Source organism: Carassius auratus, chromosome 3, assembly GCF_003368295.1.
Source record: "Carassius auratus strain Wakin chromosome 3, ASM336829v1, whole genome shotgun sequence".
In the NCBI taxonomy this organism is placed as follows: Eukaryota; Metazoa; Chordata; class Actinopteri; order Cypriniformes; family Cyprinidae; genus Carassius; species Carassius auratus.
In genome coordinates this window covers 3,282,521-3,307,236 of record NC_039245.1, presented here as the reverse complement: position 1 = coordinate 3,307,236, position 24,716 = coordinate 3,282,521, and the positions used below count along the sequence as shown (strand labels likewise).

Here is a 24,716-nt window from a genome sequence, read left to right as displayed (position 1 = left end):
ATAGAAAAGCTTAGTGTCACTCCACAATACAATAGCAAAATGTATAAATATTTATAGTTACTTTGTTACATTAATCAATGTCTATGCATCTTCTCAAGGAAAGTATATGGGCCAGAAGACATTGCAGTTACTAAATAATATTAAGACAGACTTAAGGAAGTTCCAGATCTTTACTTGTGCTCTTATTATTTCAGTTATTTTGTCTTTAATGTAAATAAACGTGCAAACAATATACTTGCTCTTGTGAAATTATTTAGACGTTAATTACATTGTGCAAGCTGTCTCTTTAATCCCCGTGGTTTACAGTACATGCTGCTGCTGCTGATTGTGCTTACATTTATGACACAGCCACCGAACAAGAGAAAACGTATCTCAAACCCCGTTGCACACCTTTTTCAGGAAACATGTCGTTCAAACCGGAAACCGTAGCAAAACGTTGTACTCCGGTTTGAGCTTGAACTTGCCCAGGCAACTTCGATCACGTGACCAGGACCGGGACGTTCGTGACGTCACGTTCGTCTCGTTCTGGTCAGCTGACGCTCGCGAGTCAGAGGCTTCAGACCAGCAGCCCTTTTCAACTGTTTAAACTCAGTAAGTTACATTGTTCTTGCTAAAAATAACTTTCTTCTCACTTGTTAACTATTTTGAAATGTCCAGTAAGAAGAGTATTTAGGAGAGAAGAGCGTGTTTTCTTTTAGCTTTTTGTAATGCACGTGTTGTTGATTGTTTACGTTATCTGAGGTAACAACCTGTCCGGGATAATTAGCATTAGCGTTTTAACTCTGGTATTGCTGCTTCGTGGTTGTAGTTTTTAATGTTTTATTCAAGTTTAAGTTTGAAACTTATAGGAATACCCTTCCATTAGTAACAGTAGAAAACTGAAGTAAATAAAGTGCCACTTTACGTTACCCTGCTAAGTTACTTGTTGACGCATAAGCTTGGGTTGACAGCTAACGTAAGTTAGTTAACGTTACATTAGTTTCCTCTGTCATACTAGTTAATAAACCGATGCCTGTGTTTACCCCTTCTTACAGTTCAACGATAAAATACGAATTATTTTATCATTGCGGAAGTGATTTCCGCTTGGTATTTAGTATAAAAGAACTGTAAAAAGGGGTTTCAGAAAACTCTTGACTGTTCACCATTTAGCAAAGCAACCAATATAACGTTACTGATAATATCATCTCTATGTGTGAATGTTTTTGTATGACGTTGTGTTGTGTAGGTATAAACAGTGTAACGTGTAAAAAATAAATTACTCAAATAACTAAACCATTTTATTAAATAAATAATACATCTAACAGAGCAGGAGCGCCATTTCAGTGAGTAGGAGATAAAAAAAAACAACTTAATAGTGTAATAGAAACTAAACATTTTCCAAATAATACAAAACAAACAGTTATTGCAAACTGTTCTCAGTCTTCTCATATTAAATTAATGTATTGTTTTAATTATGGACACACTGCTTTGTAGTGCAAACAGTTTTGTTGTTTACTGCACATGTTTATTCTTCTCATTATTTCCCTATGGTGGCTGATGAACCCTATGTCTCGCACATTCACATAAAACGGCTTACTTCTGCGTTAAAGAATAAGGTGGATAGGAGAATGGAGAAAATGTCAGGATCCAACTGAAAGAGTATCTGCATCTTGATAATTACACAAGGTGCTGCATTATTCAGCACATGTGGAATTGCCAATGAAACAAAGACTACTTATGTCCCATTTATACCACTTAAAGTTATAAAATAGAAGTTATAAAAACATTTAATGGCTTTTTCTGCTCTATTGATTTTCTTTTGGTCTTAACCTGCCACAAAGTGGTGGTAATGTTTAGTATGGAGAGTCACATGGCGCAGCTTAATCCATAATCTGCTCCCTGTGAGGAGCCCATCGTACAATTTTTCTTAATGAATAGTAAGCTTCTTTCATGCAGAGTGAGGGACTGCTTTGAAGAATGGGCTACAATTTACAATTCACTACTCTGATTGGACCACATGCATTTGACTGGGAAGATCAGGATTTGCCCTAGGACAGCACATTCCATGCAGTTGTAACGGGAGGTCCAGGGAAAGTTAAGTTAATTGGGTTATTCTGTGCAATGACTGAATGCTCCTGTGTGTTTTTCTCAGCTGTTTGGAGCATCACATGCGATGAGAATGATGAAACGGCACAGAAGCGTAACATTCTTTGCATGTCCTCTGGGCACAAGACTGTGGAATCTTTCCTAAAGATTTTTACTGGATTGTCTTATTGTTTCTGAGCAGATATTAGTTCAGTATAGTCTAGATGGAAATGCATAATGCTCTTGGTATTATGAAAGGAGGCAGAAGCTTTGCCTTGAGTAGTAGTAGGGACTGGTCGATTAATCAAAATCAATTCAACTATGATTTTAGTGATTAAGAAAACAAGACAGTGGGCATATAATTATTATTATTGTACCAAGTTCCATTTTTTATGTGCTTTCCATTACAGCAGTTTGATATGGCTCCACCCTCAATGTTTAGGAGGTGGTGCGAGGGCATTTTGTAACATACTTTGTCTTATTTTTAGACTCATACTTTTCTCTATCTGTCTGTATATCTGTATATTTCTTTCTCTGTTTTCACACACACACACACACACACACACACACACACACATATATGTATGGAAGTATATCTCCATAACTGAAGCCGATGTGATATGCATCTCAATGCATATTATGAAGAAAATACCAATGCAATGCAATACGATTCACCCCATAACGATGCAGTGGAATCTGATTACAATTCGATTAAATCCAACACGATGCGATTCAATGCAATAAAAAATGCAAAAAAAAAATGATGCTATTTTATTCAATATGTACAGATAGTTCAATATTATATATATGTGGTTCAGACAGACAGCAAATCATTAATTAGCCTAATTTATGTGCCTACTGACTTCGAACGCATGGCACATTCAAAAACAGGCCTTACTATTGCAGAAGCTAGTAGTTACTGATGAAACCGTGGGGGAGGCAGACGTCTCTGCACTCACATCACATCATGTTGGTATGACATTTTTTACAAATTGCATAGTTTTTATCAAAATGTCCATTTCCATCGTATACAACCCAAAGTGTTTCCAAACATTGGATTTGTAATTTGGTAGAAGATGCAGCTCTACCTCTGCCATGTTAATCTGTATCCTGTGTGACTCTCAGGACACACCTCGGTCTCCATAGTGTTGTGATACGTCATATTCACATAGCAACAGTGGTGATGAAAGAAGTCTTGAGAAACAGTTTAATATAGCACATGTACTAATAATTATATATACATAAAAAAATAGTAATTAGTAATGCAAATATGTTACAAATGATGCATCACAATACAAATGCCAACAGTGCACACTTTTTTATTTAATCGATGCATAGCATCATTAACTTTTATGCTGATGTACCGATGCAAAGCAGTGAACCTTACCATCTCTAATAAGCAAACTTCTTGTCAGATAACCATTAAATGTTTAATGCATTGAAAATAAAACATTCACATGATTCTCATGACTTTGTAAACTATTGGCTGTGTCCAATGAAACTCGGCTCACACCGTTCCGTTGTAGCAGTATTATCTTACAGGGCTGTGAGCATAACTGAATTTCCACAAAAGCAGTAAACATCAGAATTCGTTGCATATCATGAGGTTAAAATGCCGACTTGCTGTTTTCAGGGCAGTCTTCCTTCCTTTTGGTTAAAGTAAAACTGCATTCACTCAATCAGTGTGACTTTACCACTGTGCTCAGTGTCAAACAGAAATATCACTCTGTTTATGTGAAACTTTGTGTATTTACATTATTAGCCTTTGTATTTTTCATCCAGATATTCTCCCCTCAGTGCATTGGGTAGACAGCAGTGCATAATGGGGGAACTGTTCCGCAGTGAAGAGATGACCCTGGCCCAGCTTTTCCTCCAGTCTGAGTCCGCCTACTGCTGTGTCAGTGAGTTGGGGGAGATTGGCATGGTGCAGTTCAGAGATGTAAGTATACACCACCTGTTCATTGTGAAACCCATTTAAAACAACAGAGGGTGGTGCTTCATTCATAGTGACTCATGGCAGTAACAATGACGTCATCATTGTCAAATGTCAGCAGAAAAATGTGGATCATGTCATTCGGTGGCTTAATGTGTCCTGAATGCCTGAATTAAGGAATATTTAAAGCGTTTGATGAATGGACACGTAGGCTAAAGCCGTGAAAAGCGATGACCATAAAAAGTGCAATACTAACTGTTGTAGGATACTGTATGTAGCACAATTTTTTTCTTTTCTTTTCATTTTGTATTTGTTATATTTTAGCTACAATCAAAGAGTTTGCACTACTGGAAATGCTTCAGGAGCAGACACGTACAGTGGTGTTGTAATTCCTTCCTTACTTTTTTAGACCAGATGAAGAGCAGATGAAGAGCAGATGAAATTGAATTGGGGAAGATTTAAATGACTATCAGATACACACACGTTATGACCTTACACAGGAAGTGACTGTGTAAGTGGCCTTAGAGAGTGCTCACTCATCCTTGAACCCTAATCTAGTCATTTATCAGCCAGCAGTGTTGTTTTCATTTTACGTGGATTCATTGTCCAGCTGTTAATATGACCACTTTGCAGCTTTTTCCTAAACCTCTGGGTGTGAATGTGGCTTCCTTGTCTTTGAAAGAATGTTAGTTGTGTATTAATATCATTCACCTTTTCTCTTTCTTTGAATTGCAGTTGAACCCCGATGTGAACATTTTCCAGAGGAAGTTTGTGAATGAAGTCCGTCGGTGTGAGGAGATGGACCGCAAACTAAGTGAGTTATTGAGTGAGCATTGCTGACATAGTGAGCTCAAAATTATTTCTGACAAGCATCATGTGTTCTGGTTAAACTCAGTGGAAAGCTGTTCAAGAACATTTTGTTTCTCTCCTTTTCTGTTTCTGGCTCTGTTCTCGCTGCTTGATCATGTTTTTTTTTTTCTTTTCAAGGATTTGTTGAGAAGGAAATCAAAAAGGCTAACATACCTGTTTTAGACACAGGGGAGAACCCAGAGGTCCCTCTTCCACGAGACATGATTGATTTGGAGGTATAAAAACTTCATGCACAGCTCAAAATTATTTAGAAATAAAAATAATCCATATTTAAAGTCGCTCCATTTCAAAACATTGTGCGCTGCCTACAGAGGTTATTCCTAAATGGTTCATCATAATTATGCCGCCTCCTAAAATACATTATTTTGGCCAAAATTTTAAGATGGTATTATGCATCCTTCCCTGAGAAGGCAATCCAGTAACACACTGTGAAGAGCACAGCGATGGCGGATGAGGAGAGTGATGGATTACAAATATCCTTGTGCCATTTAATACTGAAATGTTTTGATTAGAGTAGTTCATTATGGATAAACTTTCTGAATTATATATGTCTTATATAAAGTAATGTATCTTTTGAACATTGTGTTCTTCAAAGCATCCTGAAAAAAATTTATGAAAGTTTACCAAAAATATTAAGCAGCACAACTGTTTTCAAAATTTAAAATAATAATAGTTTTGTGCAGCAAATCAGCATGTTATAAGAATGATTTCTGAAGGATCATGTGACAGTGAAGACTGGAGTAATGATGCTGAAAATTAGGTTTTGGAACGGACATAATATGTTTGAATTTGACTACTTAAGCTGTGAAAACTTTTTAATGCACTAAATGTGATGTGACCTTTATTCACTTTTTGTAGGCCACCTTTGAAAAGCTGGAGAATGAGCTGAAAGAGATCAACACCAACCAGGAAGCCTTAAAGAAGAACTTCCTGGAGCTGACTGAGCTTAAGCATATCCTCAGACGAACACAGCAGTTCTTTAATGAGGTCTGTAATACCTCATCTCTTACAAAACCTTTAGCTTTTAGAGTTTGCTGTGGTCTTGGAGGTATTTTACACGGTACATGAAAGGCGGCAAGCTTTGCTACTGATCTTGCAATCTTCGTTGTCTCGAGAGGCGGTGTGAAACGTGCCTGTGCAACCACAACAATATCCGCTGCTACTTCAGCTTGTGCAAAAATATGTTGCATCTGAGGCAACTGCTCTAATATTGTAGTCTGTTTCATGTAAATGATGGCTAATGAAGCCATAAAATACTGCAATAAACCTCTCTTCCACATTATTCTATGACCAAATAAAAGCTGAAGACTATTTAAGTTGTTGTGAGTAAAATCACATTGGATTTGTCATTTCAGAAAGGTAGCCTCTGGGAACCTCTGTTTTTGTACTTTTTTCATTCTGCCATGTTCCACTTCTCTTCCACTTAACTTAAAACTGGAAGCTCACTGTTCCCCTTTACTGTGTAAAATGGCCCTTACTCAGAAATGTCATACAGTGGCATTTGAATAGAAATGATCAGATCAGAATAATTAACACCATTTAATAGTCAAATGAACAAACACTGTAACATACAGAGGAACCATATTTTTCCCCATGTCTGTTATGATGTTCAAGCTGAAAAAGTCAGATCCATGTGTAATAGATTAAAAGGCCATTCTCTAAATTCCTGGTCACATCTCAGCCGCCCTCAAAATGCCCTTCCCAATACCAGTTCTGCAAGGTGTGCGACTCCCTATTCACATATTTCTTGAAACTGTAAAAAACAAAGAACCGCTTTTTGTACCCGTGATAATTCAAGTCTAAGTCAGCTTTGTCAATTTTTTACATGTACATACGCACAGAGAATTAAAACTGCGTTACTCTCAGACCCTTGGTGCATACAGATAACACTAGCAGTAGAACGTAAAAATACAGATTAAATATATATAAAATACAACTATACAAATACACAAATAGGGACATGTAAACAAAAAATAAAAAAAGATAAATAAAGCAGCACAAGGCACATGGCAGATAGAGTACAAACAGTGCAGATATTATGATTGTAGGGCAATTAATTTCTATTAATAGTAGTATTAATTAACGACTACCAGGGTATTTAGTTTCTGTCTTTGAGCCTGTTGGAGATCTTTGACCAAACATTTCTGTGCTCCCCGAACACTGATTTGAACTTTAACATTTTATTGTGATATATTTCCTTTACAAGTTATAAAATGTCATTTGAGAGAAAGCAGTTAAGTTGTTAGCCGTTTTGTAATCATTCACTTTACACTTACACTAACTTGGGCTCTCACACAGACTGGTGATGGGCAGTGTGTCTCAAGCGTTAAAAAAAAAAAACGCTGTTTCAAACTTTACATGGACCAATCTCTGTTCTACAATCTCTGTGTCCTAGAGTTAGGCACATCACCCTGGTTTTGCCTGTAATACGTGTATTGTATGTTTCTTTCGGTAAAAGTTGTCAGCTGATTGAGTTTTATTAAATCTCAAGATTGACTGTAACATTGAAAAATTAAGATGACTTAAGGGTAGCAGAATTTTTAGGGTTTATATAATATGAAAGAAGTACTTTACATCAACATGTAGAGCTCTGAACTATTACAGCATCTATCAACATGAAGTTTACTACAACAGCTTGATATCTCCTGAATTTACCTTTGCCCTTTTGTATGTAAATGACCATTTATTTTTTAGAAAGCAATTTTCTGAAACAATATTATCAACACTACAGTGTACTTTGATTCAAAATCGAATCATTTCTACAGGAAGAGATAAATAAATTGTTGTTCTCTTTTTGTTAGATGGAAGATCCTGCACTTTTGGAAGATTCATCAGCTATACTGGATCCAAGTGAGGTCAGACGTAGCACTCCTCTCAGGCTTGGGTGAGTGTGTCAGTGGGCTTTGATAGCTGTCTTAAATGGACGGCTAAAACATGTTACAGTGCAGCCTGTACTCCTTCTTCTGAAATGCTTTCTGTGTATTTCCACATCATTTTACCTTACAAAATGTGTTCACCATCACTGACACAGGCCTACATGGACACTAGAAACTACCACGCTTTCTGATATGTTTCTGATCTGCCTGCCTATTTTTTCTTCGCCACAGCTCTAGAAGAATGCCGAACATGTCTTTTAAATGACTCTAAATGTTAGGTTATATGTGGATGGTAAATGCATCAAATGTTATGGTCTTATTGCTCTGTATTAAAAGTTATAAAAATCATAGTACAAAGGGAGTGGTATCATTTTAATAGGTTTATGTTAGTAAAATTTAAGTAATAAAGAGGGATTTAACTCACATGTCTATGTAACTGCTGCTAATACCAGCGGGTTTGTCATTGATCTGTGATTGATAATTCTGGTAGGCTATACTTAGCATTAAACACTTTTTCCATTCAGAGCACTGGACCATCAGAAGAGTTAAGAGATGAATATAAAGATGAATGATGGTGCATGCAGATCATTTACCGTATTTTCCGGACTATAAGTCACACTTTCATAGTTTGGCTGGTCCTATGACTTATAGTCAGGTGCGACTTATTTATCAGAATTAATTTGACATGAACCAAGAGAAACGAACCAATAGAAAACATTACCATCTACAGCTGGGAGAGGGCGCTCTATGCTGCTCTCTGCTCCTGTAGTCTACACTGAAGACATAGAGCACCTTCTCGCTGCGGTAGATGGTAATGTTTTCTATTGGTTCTTGGTTCTAAATAAATGCGACTTATAGTCCAGTGCAACTTATATATGTTTTTTTTCCTCGTCATGACGTATTTTTGGACTGATGCGACATATACTCAGATGCGACTTATAGTCCGAAAAATACGGTAGATGGGGGCTGAAACATGCCATTATGGCTAGATGGTAAAGTAATAGATGTGCAGATTTTCACACAATGTGTTTGAGAGGCCTGACAATGCAACCACTATGTTTGTCTTTCACAACACAATAAAAATAATACTACAGTTTGATTTATTGTGAATTTGGCTTTTAGTGGCATTCATTGCCATAGTAACTTACACTCCACGGCTAACCTTCTCCTGGGCAGGTTATGTTCTGGGTTAGAGATATCAAACTGAAGGTGGACCAAACAGATGTGAGAGAAGTGACACATGTCTGACACAAAGACACTCCAGTTTATCTTGCTCCAAATTAAAGGTCACTAATGCAAAAAAAAAAGTTGTCTGGCTTTAATGATAATTACGGAGTCATTTTATGATTTGTATAATTATTGTGATTCATATTATTATAATTATTGTGATTCATATTATTATTATTATTATTTATTTATTACACACAAGCAATTTTAGTTTAACAGTTATTATACATTTATTTTAAATAAACATAAATGTATAGAGATCATGTTATATAAATAAGCTATAGTATCAATTGATAGCACCATTTAAAAAATAAAAATTCTGACCTTACATGTTCGAGTCTGTATCACTTTATATTTTCAAATGTATAAACTAAATTGTTTCACTTGTGACTGCACTGATAAATCAAGACTATTTATTGTATTTATTGTATTTGTCCTCTTTCATGTTTGATATGACATTTAAATTTGTCATATTCTTCAATCTCTTAACCTTTAGCAAAACCTTTAACCTTTAGTTTTGAATCCCATCATGATACAGGCCCCGGAGTTACAGTAACAATAAAGTTACCCCAAAAATGAAAATTCTGTCATTAATTACTCGCCACGTTTCAAACCCCATCATCTGACCCCTCAAAAGACAGTAAGGCAACTAAAACGTTTTATGGCCTAGAAAGGTAGTAAGGACATCATTAAAATAGTCCATGTGGCATCAGTGATTAAACCGTTGTGTTATGAAGCAACAAGAATCATTTTTGTGCCCAAAGAAAACAATAATAACTTGATCAATTTCTTCTCTTCCGTGTCAATCAACATCGACGCATAAATCTGTGACAGAATTCTGAAATAAACCTTGATTTAATTCAGATTTAAGATCAATCTTTACTGGGGAATCCCACCTAAATAAAAAAATAATAATTCTGCTGTTGGAGGAAACTGATATACCTGACTCACCTTTGACGCTGGTTGCAGGTTTGTTGCAGGAGTGATCGGCAGAGAAAGGATTCCCACCTTCGAGAGGATGCTGTGGAGAGTTTGTCGTGGAAATGTCTTCCTGCGACAGGCAGACATCGAGGAACCACTTGAGGACCCTGCCACAGTCAGTTTCCCCTGTGAAAAATATAAATAAATAACTTCTGGATAACTTTTCAACAATTCAGCAATCATCTTGGATTATTAACTGCATATTTAATAGGAACTTGCTCTTATGTGTTTTTTTTTCTCCAGGGAGACCATGTACACAAGTCAGTGTTCATCATTTTCTTCCAGGGAGACCAGCTGAAGAACAGAGTCAAGAAGATTTGTGAAGGGTATGAGATTATCACAGCCCAGTCTCAATACAGAGTGACCAACACAAAAGAAAATGGTGTTTAAATGAGATTGAGGTTGAAAACATGACATTGTTCACTGTAGACCTTGGGTTGGTAAAAAAAAAAAAAAAAAAAAAAATCAATATTTTGACCAATTTGAATTTGACCAATATTTTTATGTTAGGTTTCGTGCATCTCTGTACCCCTGTCCTGAGACCTCTCAAGAGAGGAAGGAAATGGCGGCTGGTGTCAACACTCGAATTGATGATCTCCAGATGGTAAGACATATGTGCACACACTCACGTTCTCTCACAAAGACTTTATACTGCTTATGAGCAAAGGACTCTCTTTTAGTTCTTTGGCCACAATAAGCAAATTTAGACACAGTTTTTTTCTTGTATGAGGTGAGTTAAATCTTATGGATGCTGGATCTAGTTCTGTTAAGAATGTTTTCTCTGTTGCTTTGTTCACTCTGCCCCCAAATCTGAAGTAGTTTTCAAATCCTGCCACACTGTTTGTCATTTTACAAATGATAAAATCTGATCTGCGTATTAAGACGGCATCACCAATATCTCTGTGCATCTGTGTCAGCTGCTAGAGTAACGTTGGAAGCACCGGCACAATGGCAAGACCACCTTTTTGTAGTCTGAACAAAGTCCATATGTCTTTATTTGTGTGTCATCTGTTACTATCTGAGCAGCATTTGCATCAGCACGTGAACGAACAGTCTTAACCTGATCTTGTGCCCTGATGAAAACAAATGAGTTTATGATGGTTGCAACATCCATGACTTTAAAATGATTTCTTTCTGCTCCTGCACTACTCAGTCTGATCAGATGTTCATACATCAGGAAATATAAAATGACGATCTTAAAAGAATAACAAAGCTTAGTTGTTTACAGAGCCAACAAAGTCATGAATGCATGCTGCTTTTAAAAAGTGATATGATTGAATATGATTTGACAGTACATCAATTGATGTCATTTTCTTCATAAACTGCAGCTGAGAGGCGTAATATAATTACACGACATGAGAGTGCGATTAGAAACATAGTGCTGTATTAAACAGATTAGATTAGACCTGGACAGATTTCACTATAAATAAAATAAGTAATTAAACACTGTGCTCTGACTGTGTCATATAAATTACATATGCATGTGGAAATGCTTTTATCCATAGCGACTTAACTTAAAACATATCCTAAATAATTCCCGTTGCCCATTTTGAATACCCTAACATTTTTGTTCTTATGTCAATAACATTATTTCGCATGTTCCTTATATATTACTCACAGTTAGTGCAGATCACTACAGTATGAGTGAATGTCTATTTATTTAAATGTATTATTATTATGATAAAAAATTATTATTATCATTTAATTTGTTTGAATTTTTTCTCTTTTTGACTTCCCTGATATACTGTGGCGCCCCCTGCGGGTGTGTGTCCCTTCCAAAACCTCTGGATTAGACTTTAGGTCTAAAAACTCTGCACAGCTGTGTGTGTGTTTGTCTTTTTTCTCATTTCCTTTTCTGCTTTGCTTTTTTTTTATTCTCTGTCTTAAACTAAGATTAAAGGAGCAGATTTACGGTAAATTGCAGGTTGATTTGACTGAATTATTCACTTGCTATGTCAGGACACAGTCAGTATCTGGCGGTTTGTATGGCTGTGGGAATCTCCCTCGGTGAGTCATTAGGGGCTACTAGTGGACATAAGTGGGGATTGCTTTGATGATGTTACAGCTCTGGGTCTTTGAGAGAATCCTTCACAATGCCTTATTTGGGAAGGAAAAATTTGGGTGAGTGCGTCCTCACACATTTACATAGTACCCATACCTTCTCAACCACACAGATGCCCACACAGTTTAGACCTTCTGCTCATTGCAGGGTCGCTTATCTGCTGCTTAGTTCTCATGTTAGATTTATTCAGTGTCTGCACAGTGGCACGTACATATTTCCGCATCATGCCATTTTTCTACACTCGCTGATAGTGATAAGCTGTGTTAAACACAAAAATTGGCCAATCAGAATTTGAACCTTAATAAACCTTACTCAGGGTTGTGCCATGTTTAATTTTTGACAGGAATGAAAAAAAGGTTGTAAAGAGTTCGAAGGACAGTAAATTCAATGGATTGTACTGTTGTTTAACAACCACACCGATTGTTCAGCTTATGAGACTTTTTTTATTTTTAAATGAACTCTCAGTAGACCAAAACTCCATAAAATTGCTTTGAAGTTGTGAAAATGATGTGATCTAGGACTTTTACAGTGTGTGCCATTGTGAAGACTGTAATTCTATCCCTCACAGCCTTGTTTCTATCTGTGTTAAATTCAAAGTACCTGATTATGGTCTATAGACTGCTATGTGGAGCAAGATTTTAGGCCGTTATTGGCAGGGCTAACCTCAAATCTTGCCAACAGAAATCAACAAAAATCGGATTTGGTAAAAGAAAGTCTTGTTGTCATCACATCACATCTGTAAGGTGCTTTTCACAGCGACTGTCCCATAGTGAGAGTTCTGTCTGTGCATCTCCACATACTAAGGGAGTTTGTTCTTCATATTGGCCACACTTATACACTGATTCTCTTTTATCCCACACCCTCTGAAAAGCCACATGCATATCCCTTTGCTCTCTGATTATTCAAAAGAAATTAAGGAACGTATCCAAGCACAAGAGCGCTGACAGGGGCGGGACAGAGTGCTCGCTTAAGTTCCATGTCACTGACTCACTTTCAAGTTATTAGCGGGCCTGTTTGTCCCTGAGGTGAGGGGGAATGGTCACTATGCACATGTGTGTGTGTGTGTGTGTGTCTGTCAGGCAGGAATTGTTAATGTCCCTGTGTTCCTCTCACAGATTTAGAGAGAATTTGTTATCCTTTAGTATGATACACATGCCTTGTTGGTGTTTCTGTTGCGGTTTGAGAAAAACGGGAAACATGATTAAGGATTACTTAAATCCCAGAGTGGGCAAGTTTGCCTGATTTGTCAGTGTGGGTGAGTCTCTGTATGTTTCCATCTTGGGTGAGCATGTGGGATATTCTAGCGTGGGCGAGTGTGTCTGATTTCAGAGTGGGTGGCGGCGTATGTCCCACCCGTGTGAGCTAGAATGCACATTTGGACTTTAATGTAGCCACTAACATGCCAACCAGATACTGGCACACACTTCCCTGGCCACTCCTGAATGTTTGAGAAATCCACCTTGCTTAAATAGAAGCCTTACTGGCTATGTTCACACAACTGATGTTTAGGATTCACAAACATATTTACACACCTAACAGGTGTGGCTCTTGAATTATCCTGGTCATACAAGAGCAGACAGAAGCTCCTTGTATACTTTTTCAATGAACAAATAACCGAAGTTGAGCACCTGTTTGTCGCTGTTCTTGCAATAGCTCTGAATAACCCCTGCAACTATTGCAACAAAAGTAGGGTGACATTGCCAAAATACTTTCATGTTCCATGCAAAAACAAATGACTCTTTTTGATGGCTCCTCACTGAGCCAGTGACTAAACGGAGAACCATTACTGTATGTACTTAACCTGACTTAACAGTTTTAAGTCAGTTTAGTTTAGTTCACAACAGTTTTAATTATTTTTCTGAAAAACATTTATAGGATACTAACTATTATCATGTTTCTGTGTCAGATTTTACACTAAACTGCAGTCTGCTAAGATTCAGGTCTCTCAGGTTGTGAATATCGCCTCACTTGTTCAGTTACCTCATATTTCCTGTGCTGATCCCTCCTCTTCCTCTCTGTTGTGTTTTCCAGGTGCTGAATCAGACAGAGGATCACAGGCAGCGTGTTTTGCAGGCGGCTGCCAAGACTGTCAGAGTATGGTTCATCAAGGTCCGGAAAATGAAAGCCATTTATCACACTCTGAACCTCTGCAACATCGATGTCACTCAGAAGTGTCTGATTGCTGAGATCTGGTGCCCCGTGTCGGATCTAGACTCCATTCAGTTTGCCCTGCGTCGGGGCACGGTGAGGACACACACTCTTGTATACACACATATTGACTGATGTTTCTGTTTACCTTCTTAGATCTTAGGTTGGTACAGTGTCTCATTCTTTAGGCTGCTACCCAGTATAAATGAATCAAGCAAATAAAAATCACAACATAACTTTCCCTCTTTATAATTCCATTTACTCTCTAGTGAGCACATCACTTATAAAGGGACCTGATGAATGAACTGAATTTCCATTGCAATAGGAAAACATTCAAATCAGCATATTAAATGTTGCAATTGGCCCGTGTCATTGTCATTTGAACTCTAATAAGGGATGTACAAAAGGTGTATTGAGGATAATTTGAGAAATAATATAGGCTTATTAGATCTGTTGTAGTTTATAGATATTTAATAGCTATTGAGTCAGAATGATTGTTTGTCAACGCTTTGGCACAGCAATCTCAACTTTAAATAAAAACATGAACCAAACTTTTATAGTATGTTCTCTGCTATGTTGTGATAGATATTAGAGAGCGATAGCATAGTATTTATTTCCTGATATTTGCATAGTATATTTAGCGTGCTGAAGATCCCTTGAATAATGAGGGCCTTTCGCACCGCTTTAGTTCCAGAACTAAATGTACAGTACTGAAGTACTGTGATGATTTTTTTAAAAGTACCATTTAAAGGTTTGCATTCACACCGACAGTGTGTACTAGGACGTGATGTAAGCCAGTCAACAGCAATGTCATTTGTATGCGGCATTCAACAATGTTAACAAAGAAGAACAACGTTAACAACAGGAGGATGGAGCACGCTGTGATCAGAGGTGTATTTTTGTTGTGTCTCATGGGTTTCACAATAATAGACATGGAATGTCTATGTAAACATAAAGTGATTGAACGAATGGAAAGGAGGACTAAGAATCTCCAACGACAACTGGCAGTGCTACATTTGCTACAAGTGCCTGCACTTCAGCTTCCGTACATTTATTACTGTTCACCATACATACGAAGTAAGTTGACACAATGTTTACAGTATGTTACACAGCATTTTAAATCATGACATCTGGCCAATCAATGTCTACTTACATCCAGGTTAGTACCAGTTGTGCTGGTTAGACCCTCCTCCAGAGTAGGAGCTAATTTGGTTCCCAAAAAAAGGCAGTCTGGTACTAAAACCTAAGACTTACGGCCATAGGCTATTCTTCAGTTTTCATTTATACTTCTGCGTCGTTGTCCGCTTCAACGTGCAGTACACATGCAAACCACTAGTCTGCAGTGTCCACGGGTGTGTTGCTGGTGTAACCCGCAGTACCACGACAGAAGCCTAAGAAGCGGACTTCCACGGCAGATCAACATTTTTGGTCACAGACAACTAGTAATATACAGTATAATTCTGTGTAGTATAATAAATAAGAATTAAATAAGAATAAAATTGTTCTTTGCTTTGTTTTATTTTATATTAGAAGGTGTAACATTAAAATATATTAAAGTGCACATAAACACACACAAAACTCAAGTACATACAGAGAGAGGGGTTGTAGCAGGCCAATCACAGTGCTTGCAGTCTGCGTTGAATTGACGTGCTGTTAGATTTTTGGAGAGGTGCACGTCAGGCTACGGCATACTACACATAAGCTACAGTGTAGCTACGGCGTAGGTTCGACACAGAAGTATAAATTGGGCTTAAGACAGGTTGTATATAGTTTTTTAATGCTGGACTTACAGCAAACAACCTACAGATGGATTCTTACAGCCAATTTGTAAATCCATGTAAGGAATTGTTTGGGAACAAAAAAGCGGCTTCTTTCTGAATTTAAACTAGATGTGTAATGGTGTTAAGTCCGTGAAGGCAGTGTGTTGAAATGTAAGGGATTGTGCTTGCGTGCTAGTTCAAAGGCTGTCCTTACACATGGCATTCTTCCTCATGCCTTATTTAACTAGCAGCTATTAATATCAGCTGTCTTGCACATTGCCTCCATGCTGAAGACTCAGTACTCAAGTTCAGTTCACAATAAGCAGCATATATTTACAATTCAAGTAAACAAGTTACCATAGATAAATGAACATTTACCCAAATGCAATGTAGAGTTACAAAGAAACATCTATACATGTTGGCACAGGCATGCATAAAACTGGAAAGCAAACTGGAGCATTTGTTTTCATGCATGACTGTGTAAATTTCGCTCTATTTCATGCAGGAGAAAAGTGGATCCACTGTTCCCTCTATCCTGAACAGAATGCAGACCAAACAGACTCCACCCACCTACAACAAAACCAATAAGTTTACCTCTGGCTTTCAGAGCATCGTTGATGCCTACGGCATCAGCAACTACCGGGAAATCAACCCAGGTAACCCTGACCTTTAATATTTTTGTCACAGAGCAAGTCCCAAAGTCCTCTGTGGTGATTAAAATGAGCTGCAGATCATCAGATCCTGTTGTGATGCATTTTTTACAATTTATTAATGTTTTTTTTTTTTTTTTAATCTCTTTTCTGAGTGTCTAAACATATTGTTTATATCAATGTTTATGCCCGTGTTCAGCTCCATACACCATCATCACCTTCCCCTTCCTGTTTGCGGTCATGTTTGGCGATCTGGGTCACGGTGTACTCATGACCTGCGCTGCACTTTATTTGGTTCTGCGGGAGAGCCGAATAATTGCCCAGAAATACGACAATGAGGTATCAGTCCACCCATTCATTTATCCACCGATCTCATAATTATTGTTTGATCATCTTGTTCAAATCATATATTATTCATGTCATATAGCCTTTATTTAAGTATAGATCCTAAAGACAAAAACTATTGATTCAAATTGTTTTAACTAGGGATTGTATGTGTTATTTAGCATGAACATTTTTCAAAGTGAATAATAAAATTTTTATTATGTTACATTAGTTATTCACCAATACCATTTTTTCATAACTAATTCAATCCGATACCAAAAAATCGGAGTATTGGCAGATACAGATCCGATACTAGCACATTTTTTTTTTACTGTAGAATTTCTATACCTCTATGTGTTGACCTGATCATCAGTTTTGTGTGTTAAACACAATCTACTAAATTATACAGCAATTATACTTCGTTATACAGAAAAATATCAACTAAAAAAAAATACAAATCATAATCTATGACAGAAATACTATTATAAATTTGGTTAGTGGATAATTCAGCAGCAAAAGTTACTCTAGAAAAATGAAGAGTATTTTGCTCTTTCTACTGTTGTAAAATACATACAGTGTAATACAAATATATATAAATATATACTAAAATATGAAAATATATATACTTTTTAAATGTGTAGCACAGTAATGAGGCAGCAACATGTGATAGATAGGACAGAACAAGAAAGGCTATTAACAATCTTTCATTGTGCAAAAGTGTATGAAATAATAATATGAAAGGCTCCAATACAGAGAGGCACAAAGTGCTTACGTGCACCCCGTGTGCAGAATGATGCGGTTGAAGCAGCTCGGAGACACAGCGTGCAGCATAGAAAAGTTAAAAGCACAAAGGGAAGAGATATTTATGCGTAGTGTATTGTGTTGGTGTGATTTTACATTTCTGTTGCTGTGTGCGTTAAGAACAATTCATAGTGCTCTCTACTCCAGTGTAGTGATCTCTAACAGACACCCGGTAGAAAGTAACACGATTTAGAAACCGCTCTAAACTTCAGCAGGATCAAGTCCTTTTATGCAAAACCACTGATCTTTATCTACAGGTCAAGTGTAGTAGTAGGATTATTGAATCATCTTGACTGTCGTAACTGAACGTCGCACACAATTTGAATGATAAATGAAGGATGACTGACGGCCACAGTCGAGAGTTTACATGAACTTGAATTTAGCAAGGAGATCTGTAAAATAATCCATATGACATCACTGTGAGTTATTAATGACAGAATTTACATTTTGGGGTGAACTAAACCTTTAAATATTCACTTTTCGTGGGGCTTAAAAAAAGTAGAAGAGTATTCGCACAATATCGTATTTGGATCGCTCTCATCTGACCGATGATCGGTGTATCACTATTTACTTCACACTTCAGTTAAGTGTGAGATTTATTAGAATGGATTTGTGTGATGATTGTTTTAAGTTTAGTTTACAGTGTAGGCATAAATTATGGTTTTTAATTAGGAATAGGAAAAAATTAATTAAAGGAGCTGGATTTATATCGGCCATACCGATCTGAAATCAAATTGTGCTCTCTCTCTCTCTCTCCCTCTCTCTCTCTCTCTCTAGATGTTTAACATGGTTTTTGCGGGCCGTTACATTATTCTCCTGATGGGAATATTTTCAGTGTATACTGGGATTATTTACAATGACTGTTTCTCCAAATCTCTCAATGTGTTTGGCTCGGGCTGGAGTGTCAGACCCATGTTTGGAGTTGGAGGCAACTGGACGTGAGTTGTTCTTATCAAGGGGGGGTTCATTGTTAATGTTGTTGTTGTTTTTTTTTTTGTTTTTTTTTTGTTTTTTTGAGGCCCTCATTTTACATAAGTTTATCATAATCAGCCGCTTGTTCAAGTTTAAATTGATCATTCAGATTAGATCGTCATGAATGGCTAGTAAGTCATGATTATTTTTAACACTGATTTTCCATTGATTCTTTCAGGATTAAGACACTGGAGGATAACCGCGTATTACAGCTGGACCCTGCTGTGCCAAAAGTATTCAATGGACCCTATCCAGTTGGCATTGACCCAGTAAGCATCTAGTTTCTGAACATTTCTGTGGTAAAGATAGTCTAACCTCAGCCCTTTAAGAGCCGTTTCCTTTCTTCTCTTACAGATCTGGAACATTGCCGCCAATAAGCTGACGTTTCTGAACTCCTTCAAGATGAAGATGTCGATAATTCTGGGAGTCATCCACATGATGTTTGGAGTTACTCTCAGTCTTTTCAATCACCTGTACGCACGTGTCCATTGTTACTCTCAATAGATCTGTATTAACAATTAATGCTAATTTAAGTCTGTCTGCGTTTAAAGGTACTTCAAAAAAACTCTGAATATCTTCCTGGGTTTTATTCCTGAGATCATCTTCATGGTCAGTCTTTTTGGCTACCTGGTGCTGCTCATTTTTTACAAGTGGTTGGTATATGATGCCAAGAGCTCAAAAGAAGCCCCGAGCCTTCTAATAACCTTCATCAACATGTGCCTGTTCAGCTACAATGATCCCACCAACAAACCATTTTACTCGGGACAGGTACAGACAAATTCATCAGTATGTGGTAAATGAGACAACTTGACATTTAAAACAAATGTTTCTCTTTTTCTCTGTCTCTGTAGATTGCAATTCAGTGTCTGCTAGTTGTTATAGCTATCGCCTGTGTACCTTGTATGCTTATAGTAAAGACCCTAGTAATGCGCAGGCAACGCCTCAGGAGAAGACATCTGGTAAGGACCTGTTTGACACACCACATTCGAGATTCCTACACACCCAGTTTTAAAGCTTTTCATATTTAGACAGTGTTTTTTTGTTTTCATCTTGTGATTTCCGTATCCAGAATAAGATGTATGTGTGATGTGGAGTGTTTAGATTCTAAACATGAACAATCATTGCTACATCAGTAATGAAATTCTTCAGAATATTAATAAATGTCCACATGGATGTCTCATAAGTATAATTCTCAGCCCTGGAAATGTAATGGAAGTTAATACAATCTTGGAAAATTCATGTAATTTTTTATTTTTAAAATAGTTAGGTACAGTAGGATATTTAAATATTTTAGAAATTAGTCTCTTATGCTTATGAAGGCTGCATTTATTTGATAAAACTACAGCAGAACAGAAATATTGTAAAATAATTTTATGTTAATGCAATATATCTTTATATTACAATAATATTATTATAGTATTACGTATATTCTAATTTAAAATAACAGCTTTCTATTTTGATATGTTTTCAAATGTTATTTATTCACCAGCCTTTTGTGTCACATGATCCTTCAGAAATCATTCTAATATGGTATTTCTATTGGTTTGAAAGCATGGGCACCATGATAAGCTAGCGTATTATATAATGGCTCAGCTAAGATTTATACATTGCTTCTACTTACAATCATGACCTAATGTGACTTTTGCTGCAGGGAACGCAAAACTTCGGGGGAATCCGTGTGGGTAACGGTCCCACCGAGGATGAAGCTGAGATCATCCAACATGACCACCTTGCCCAAACCTTAGAAGAAGAATTGCCTGAGGTGAGGGAACAGTCTCTTTTTGCAATCTGATTCCCTGTCTCTCTCTTTACTAGCCTATATAATAACAAAACATTTATTTTGACTCATTAAATAGTTTACTCATCCTTGTTTCTTTTCCATTTTACAAAGATGCTTTAGTTTGTTATATCTAACAATAGTCTTTCTTTAGCCAGAGAATGACACATGTTCTGTCGACCCATTTATCTGGGTATTTGTTTGGGTCAGGTTTTTCTGTCTGACATGTGTTGTCATCTGTTGATCCTGAGAATAACTTAATGCTTTATCATAAGAGTAAGTAAAGTGAATTTCTTCATAGTAATCCATGTGAAACTTGTTTCCACCCACTCAGTGATCACACCCAGGTACGCAGTTGTCAGTGGGGTCACTCGCCTGCAGTGGGCATTCCTTTCTGTGACTCACTGGATCTGTGATCTGCATACCAGTGCTGGTCTAAACTAGGGCAGACCCTTTAAAAAGCACTCTCTCCCCCCCCCAACCACTGTATCCCATGGCCACCAGCCTCAAAACACTAAACAAACACCCACCTGGATAATTGGGTTTCTTTTCTCTGGAGATAAAATGGAGACAGATAACCTGCATTATTTTGAGATTTGATTTCAATGATTTAGTGCCAAATAATATTCCTCTGTTCTGTTCCAAACAGGCCTGCCAGTAAACCACAGTCAGCCATTAAAGTCAGCTTACTGGAGACTGAAGTCAAATCCCCGGGATTGTTTATCTCTCTCATTTTGGAATTTTCAGTGACCCTATGAAGTAATTGGTCACTGAAGCCACAGTTAAAAAAAAATTATTTACAAAAACCAAGTGGCATCTGCAAACAAATGACGCTAGACCAGGGGTGTCAGACTCAATTCATGGTGGGCCGGAGACCTGCAGAGTTTTGTTCCAACCCTGCTCTAGCACACATACTGTACAATATAGTTATCAAATAAGCCTGAAATACTTGAGTAATTGGATCAGGTGTGTTTAAGCTAAACTCTGAGTTTGACACTCATGCTCTAGACCTTGTGAATATATTACATTTCTCAACTGATTTTTAGTGGACATATAAATCAGTCCCCCTCAGCTTCGAAAAGATGTCCTAGCAGGTGAAGTCCATCTCATCGCATTCCTCTTTTGACAAACAAAAAAGGTCCAAAATATTGTCCAAATCATGTCTCTTTCAAACCTAAAAAATATTTTTATGATGTGTTTTAATTGGTGTTACTTTAAAATAAGTGCCATTTGCTTTATTATATTTTATATATTTTTACATTTGTACAGTGGGTGTGACTACAAGTGTCTTAATGCTTTTTGGGGCAACTGCATTTTGCTGTGACCAACAATAAATGTGTTGGTCAATAGATCTTTGCATTTTCTGTAAATTTAAGTGTATTTTTGCTTGCACTATCTCTTCATTAGATTCTAACTGTCATTAACCTTATTTTAACCCTGTGTGTCTGTCTGTGCATGTGTCTGATTACCTTCCAAGCTCTCAGAGGAGGAAGTGGTAAGAGCAGACAGCCTTCTCAACTCTCTGTGTAGATGTTTGTTGGCATTTTTCACATTTGTGTGTGTGTGTGTGTGTGTGTGTGTGTGTATGTGCACCATCACCCGTACAATCCTCATGCTTGGTGGCTTGTGTGTGTTCCTGCAGGCTTCAGTCTTGGGTAGTTTCGTGTAGTTGGTGTTCGGTTCTTTTCCAGTACAATTTTCTAGACATTAATTTTCTTTTTTTCTTTCTTTTTTTTTTTTTTAAATCCACCATCATTACATAGGAATGATTCAAAGCGCCGTGTTGGGAGTGTGATTACGATTTAAATCGCACCAAATGATGCTGATGATCTGAAAGGCCCTGCGCTGTGATTTTGTTCTCATGCCCGTGAGATTCAGAGCTGCTAATCATGCTGTGATTGAGCTGGGAGTGGGATTAGATTTTAGTATTTTCATTAGTCTGAGCTGGTCTTATTGCTCTCTTTCTCTCTCTCTTTAGTTTAATTTTGCAGATGTCGCAGTGCATCAAGCCATTCACACCATAGAATACTGCTTAGGCTGCATCTCAAATACCGCCTCTTATCTTCGGCTTTGGGCACTGAGTCTGGCCCATGCGCGTAAGTAATATTATTATATAAAGTTATTGTACTGATTCCACCCAAAGAAATTATGAACAGATTTCTCATGATCATGAAAAAGATTTTGGAACTGATTTCCAGGCCGGTGAAATACACAGAACTTTGTTAGTGCTTAGTTCTAATTTATAGATTTGCAATTCGAAGTCTTTTTAATCTCTAATAAATAAATAAACATTATTAAAATCCATCCTCTGTTCATGAATGATTGGGAAAAAGTAATGGAAATTCATGAATTGCAACCCTGTACAAATGTCAGCATGTTTTTCCTCTCAATATACAATGTGGAGAAATAAATTGTTTATAAGGTGTTTCTTAAAAAGTGTTTCTGTTTTCTTACAGAGCTCTCTGAGGTCTTGTGGTCAATGGTGATGCACATGGGTCTCGCTTCTAGGAATTTTGTTGGATTCTTTTTGCTGTCAATCATCTTTGCCTTCTTCGCTACACTGACAGTGTTTATTCTGTTGATCATGGAAGGGCTGTCTGCCTTCCTTCATGCTCTCAGATTGCATTGGTAAGTGCACACGCACAATGCTTGCCTTTATAAACTAAAGCATTTAAAGTTTAAAATGCAGATGACTCTGTCTCTCCTCTCAATGGCTACATACACACTGCTAGCCTTGCAAAATGCAGTTGTATTGACTTCTGAGTGCGTTGTTATTTACACACAAATTTGTGTTGTTTGCATGTCTGAGAACTGCATTCTAAAACCAAATCACTTCCTGAAAAGATGCTACCACGATTTTTATCTAATCTATGTACAAAAAAATAAATTGGTGCTAGAAAATAATATTTTATTTTTAATTTTTTTAATGCCCTGCAATCCACTGACCTTGTTACCCCTCTTATTTTCTGTAGGGTGGAGTTCCAGAATAAATTCTACACTGGACAGGGCTTCAAGTTCATGCCTTTTACATTTGACAGCATTCTGGAGGGCAAGTTTGAAGACTAAACCACACCCTCATTCTCTCCCTCCAAACTACAGGAAACCATCAGATTGCTTGTGAGATTTCATGATTTGTGTGAACACTGTGACATTGTAAGGCTCTAAATCTCTCAGGTGATCTACATCAGGAGAGAAATTGAATAATTCAGGCAATCAGGTAAACTAGATAATAATCTGAGCTCTGCATAACAATATTCACAATGATCCCATAACTCTTCAATTCTTGCATCAATATGTATTGGTATGTAATAATACAAGCTCAATTGGTTTTGCCATATATACATACAGCACACAAGATTACAAACAGCATGTTTTTAGTTTTTTTTTCATAAATTTGTATATACTCCTCGATCAAGGCAAAATATCATTACAGTTTCACTCCCATTATAGTGTAGGTGGAGATTTTGTCTATTTCTGATATTTTCCAAGTCTTAAATTATTAGTTTAAAATATTAGTTTGTTTTTTATGTATCTTTTATCCTTTATGTTGACACATTTAATATAATAGATCTCATGCAAAGGGACCTCATTTCAAATACAGCAACGAAAGCTTCACATTGTGGTATTTCACCAGCTTCTGTTGAGAGGATGATATCCTCATCAAGCATATCTGAATAACAGATGCAGATAATCCCCAAGATTTATTGCAGATCTTTGCATTCCTTGTATTATTATTTTTTTATTATTTTTTGCTATTAGGATTAAATGCAAATGCACATCTAAATTATGTCTATCTCATGAGTCTGCTGCAGTTTCCAGTTATGTTTTTTTTGATAATTGTTTAAAAATGAGTTTACAACATTCACATTCATTGGCCAATGTGTTGGTTTGATAGATGTCAGAGGGAGTTTTGGAAAAATCTACTATTCCAAGTAAAAGCAGTGAATGAAGCTGAGTGATTATGTCTGTTTTGTATGCCAATAAATGGGAAAGAGTGGATCAGAACTCGTTTAGTTTTTTATTCTTTTGTGCATACATGTGAGAAAATAATGTTAATCATGAATCAGGTCTATATGTGTATGATACAATTAATTTAATAATCATTATTAATCATTTATAGTATAATTATATGATACCTAAAATGTAAATGTCAATAAAACTACATAATAAATATATATATTTAAATTTCAGGATCAGATTTAAACTTTAATGGGTCATACATTGATTTGAGTTGTTCGTCTCATACTCTTGCATAAATAAATGGGTGGGTA

General features: G+C 36.9%; 1 protein-coding gene across 2 annotated transcripts; it reads left to right on the top strand.

The window, feature by feature from the left end:
* Positions 1 to 440: 440 nt before the first annotated feature.
* LOC113043417 (V-type proton ATPase 116 kDa subunit a-like) lies at positions 441 to 24,450 on the top strand. Of its 2 annotated transcripts, XM_026202779.1 has the most exons (22): positions 441 to 591; positions 3,847 to 4,003; positions 4,733 to 4,811; positions 4,985 to 5,082; positions 5,726 to 5,854; positions 7,669 to 7,751; positions 9,940 to 10,066; positions 10,195 to 10,277; positions 10,462 to 10,555; positions 14,045 to 14,257; positions 16,427 to 16,577; positions 16,771 to 16,910; positions 18,474 to 18,634; positions 18,847 to 18,937; positions 19,023 to 19,141; positions 19,220 to 19,436; positions 19,520 to 19,627; positions 20,320 to 20,430; positions 21,923 to 21,940; positions 22,424 to 22,541; positions 22,902 to 23,073; positions 23,418 to 24,450. In XM_026202779.1, exons 2-22 carry the CDS (start codon positions 3,887 to 3,889, stop codon positions 23,509 to 23,511), a joined length of 2,523 nt encoding a protein of 840 aa, XP_026058564.1. In that variant the 5' UTR covers positions 441 to 591; positions 3,847 to 3,886; the 3' UTR covers positions 23,512 to 24,450. The 2 variants fall into 2 exon arrangements, with proteins under 2 accessions (XP_026058564.1, XP_026058573.1); XM_026202788.1 differs by lacking the exon at positions 21,923 to 21,940 and having other exon boundaries at positions 443 to 591.
* The last annotated feature ends 266 nt before the right edge of the window (positions 24,451 to 24,716 follow it).

Coding starts and splice junctions, on each gene's coding strand:
- LOC113043417 (XM_026202779.1), top strand. CDS start 3,887: ATGGGGGAACTGTTCCGCAGTGAAGAGATGACCCTGGCCCAGCTTTTC. Junction 5,855..7,668: donor CACAGCAGTTCTTTAATGAG/GTCTGTAATACC, acceptor TCTTTTTGTTAG/ATGGAAGATCCTGCACTTTT. Junction 18,938..19,022: donor ATCCAGTTGGCATTGACCCA/GTAAGCATCTAG, acceptor CTTCTCTTACAG/ATCTGGAACATTGCCGCCAA.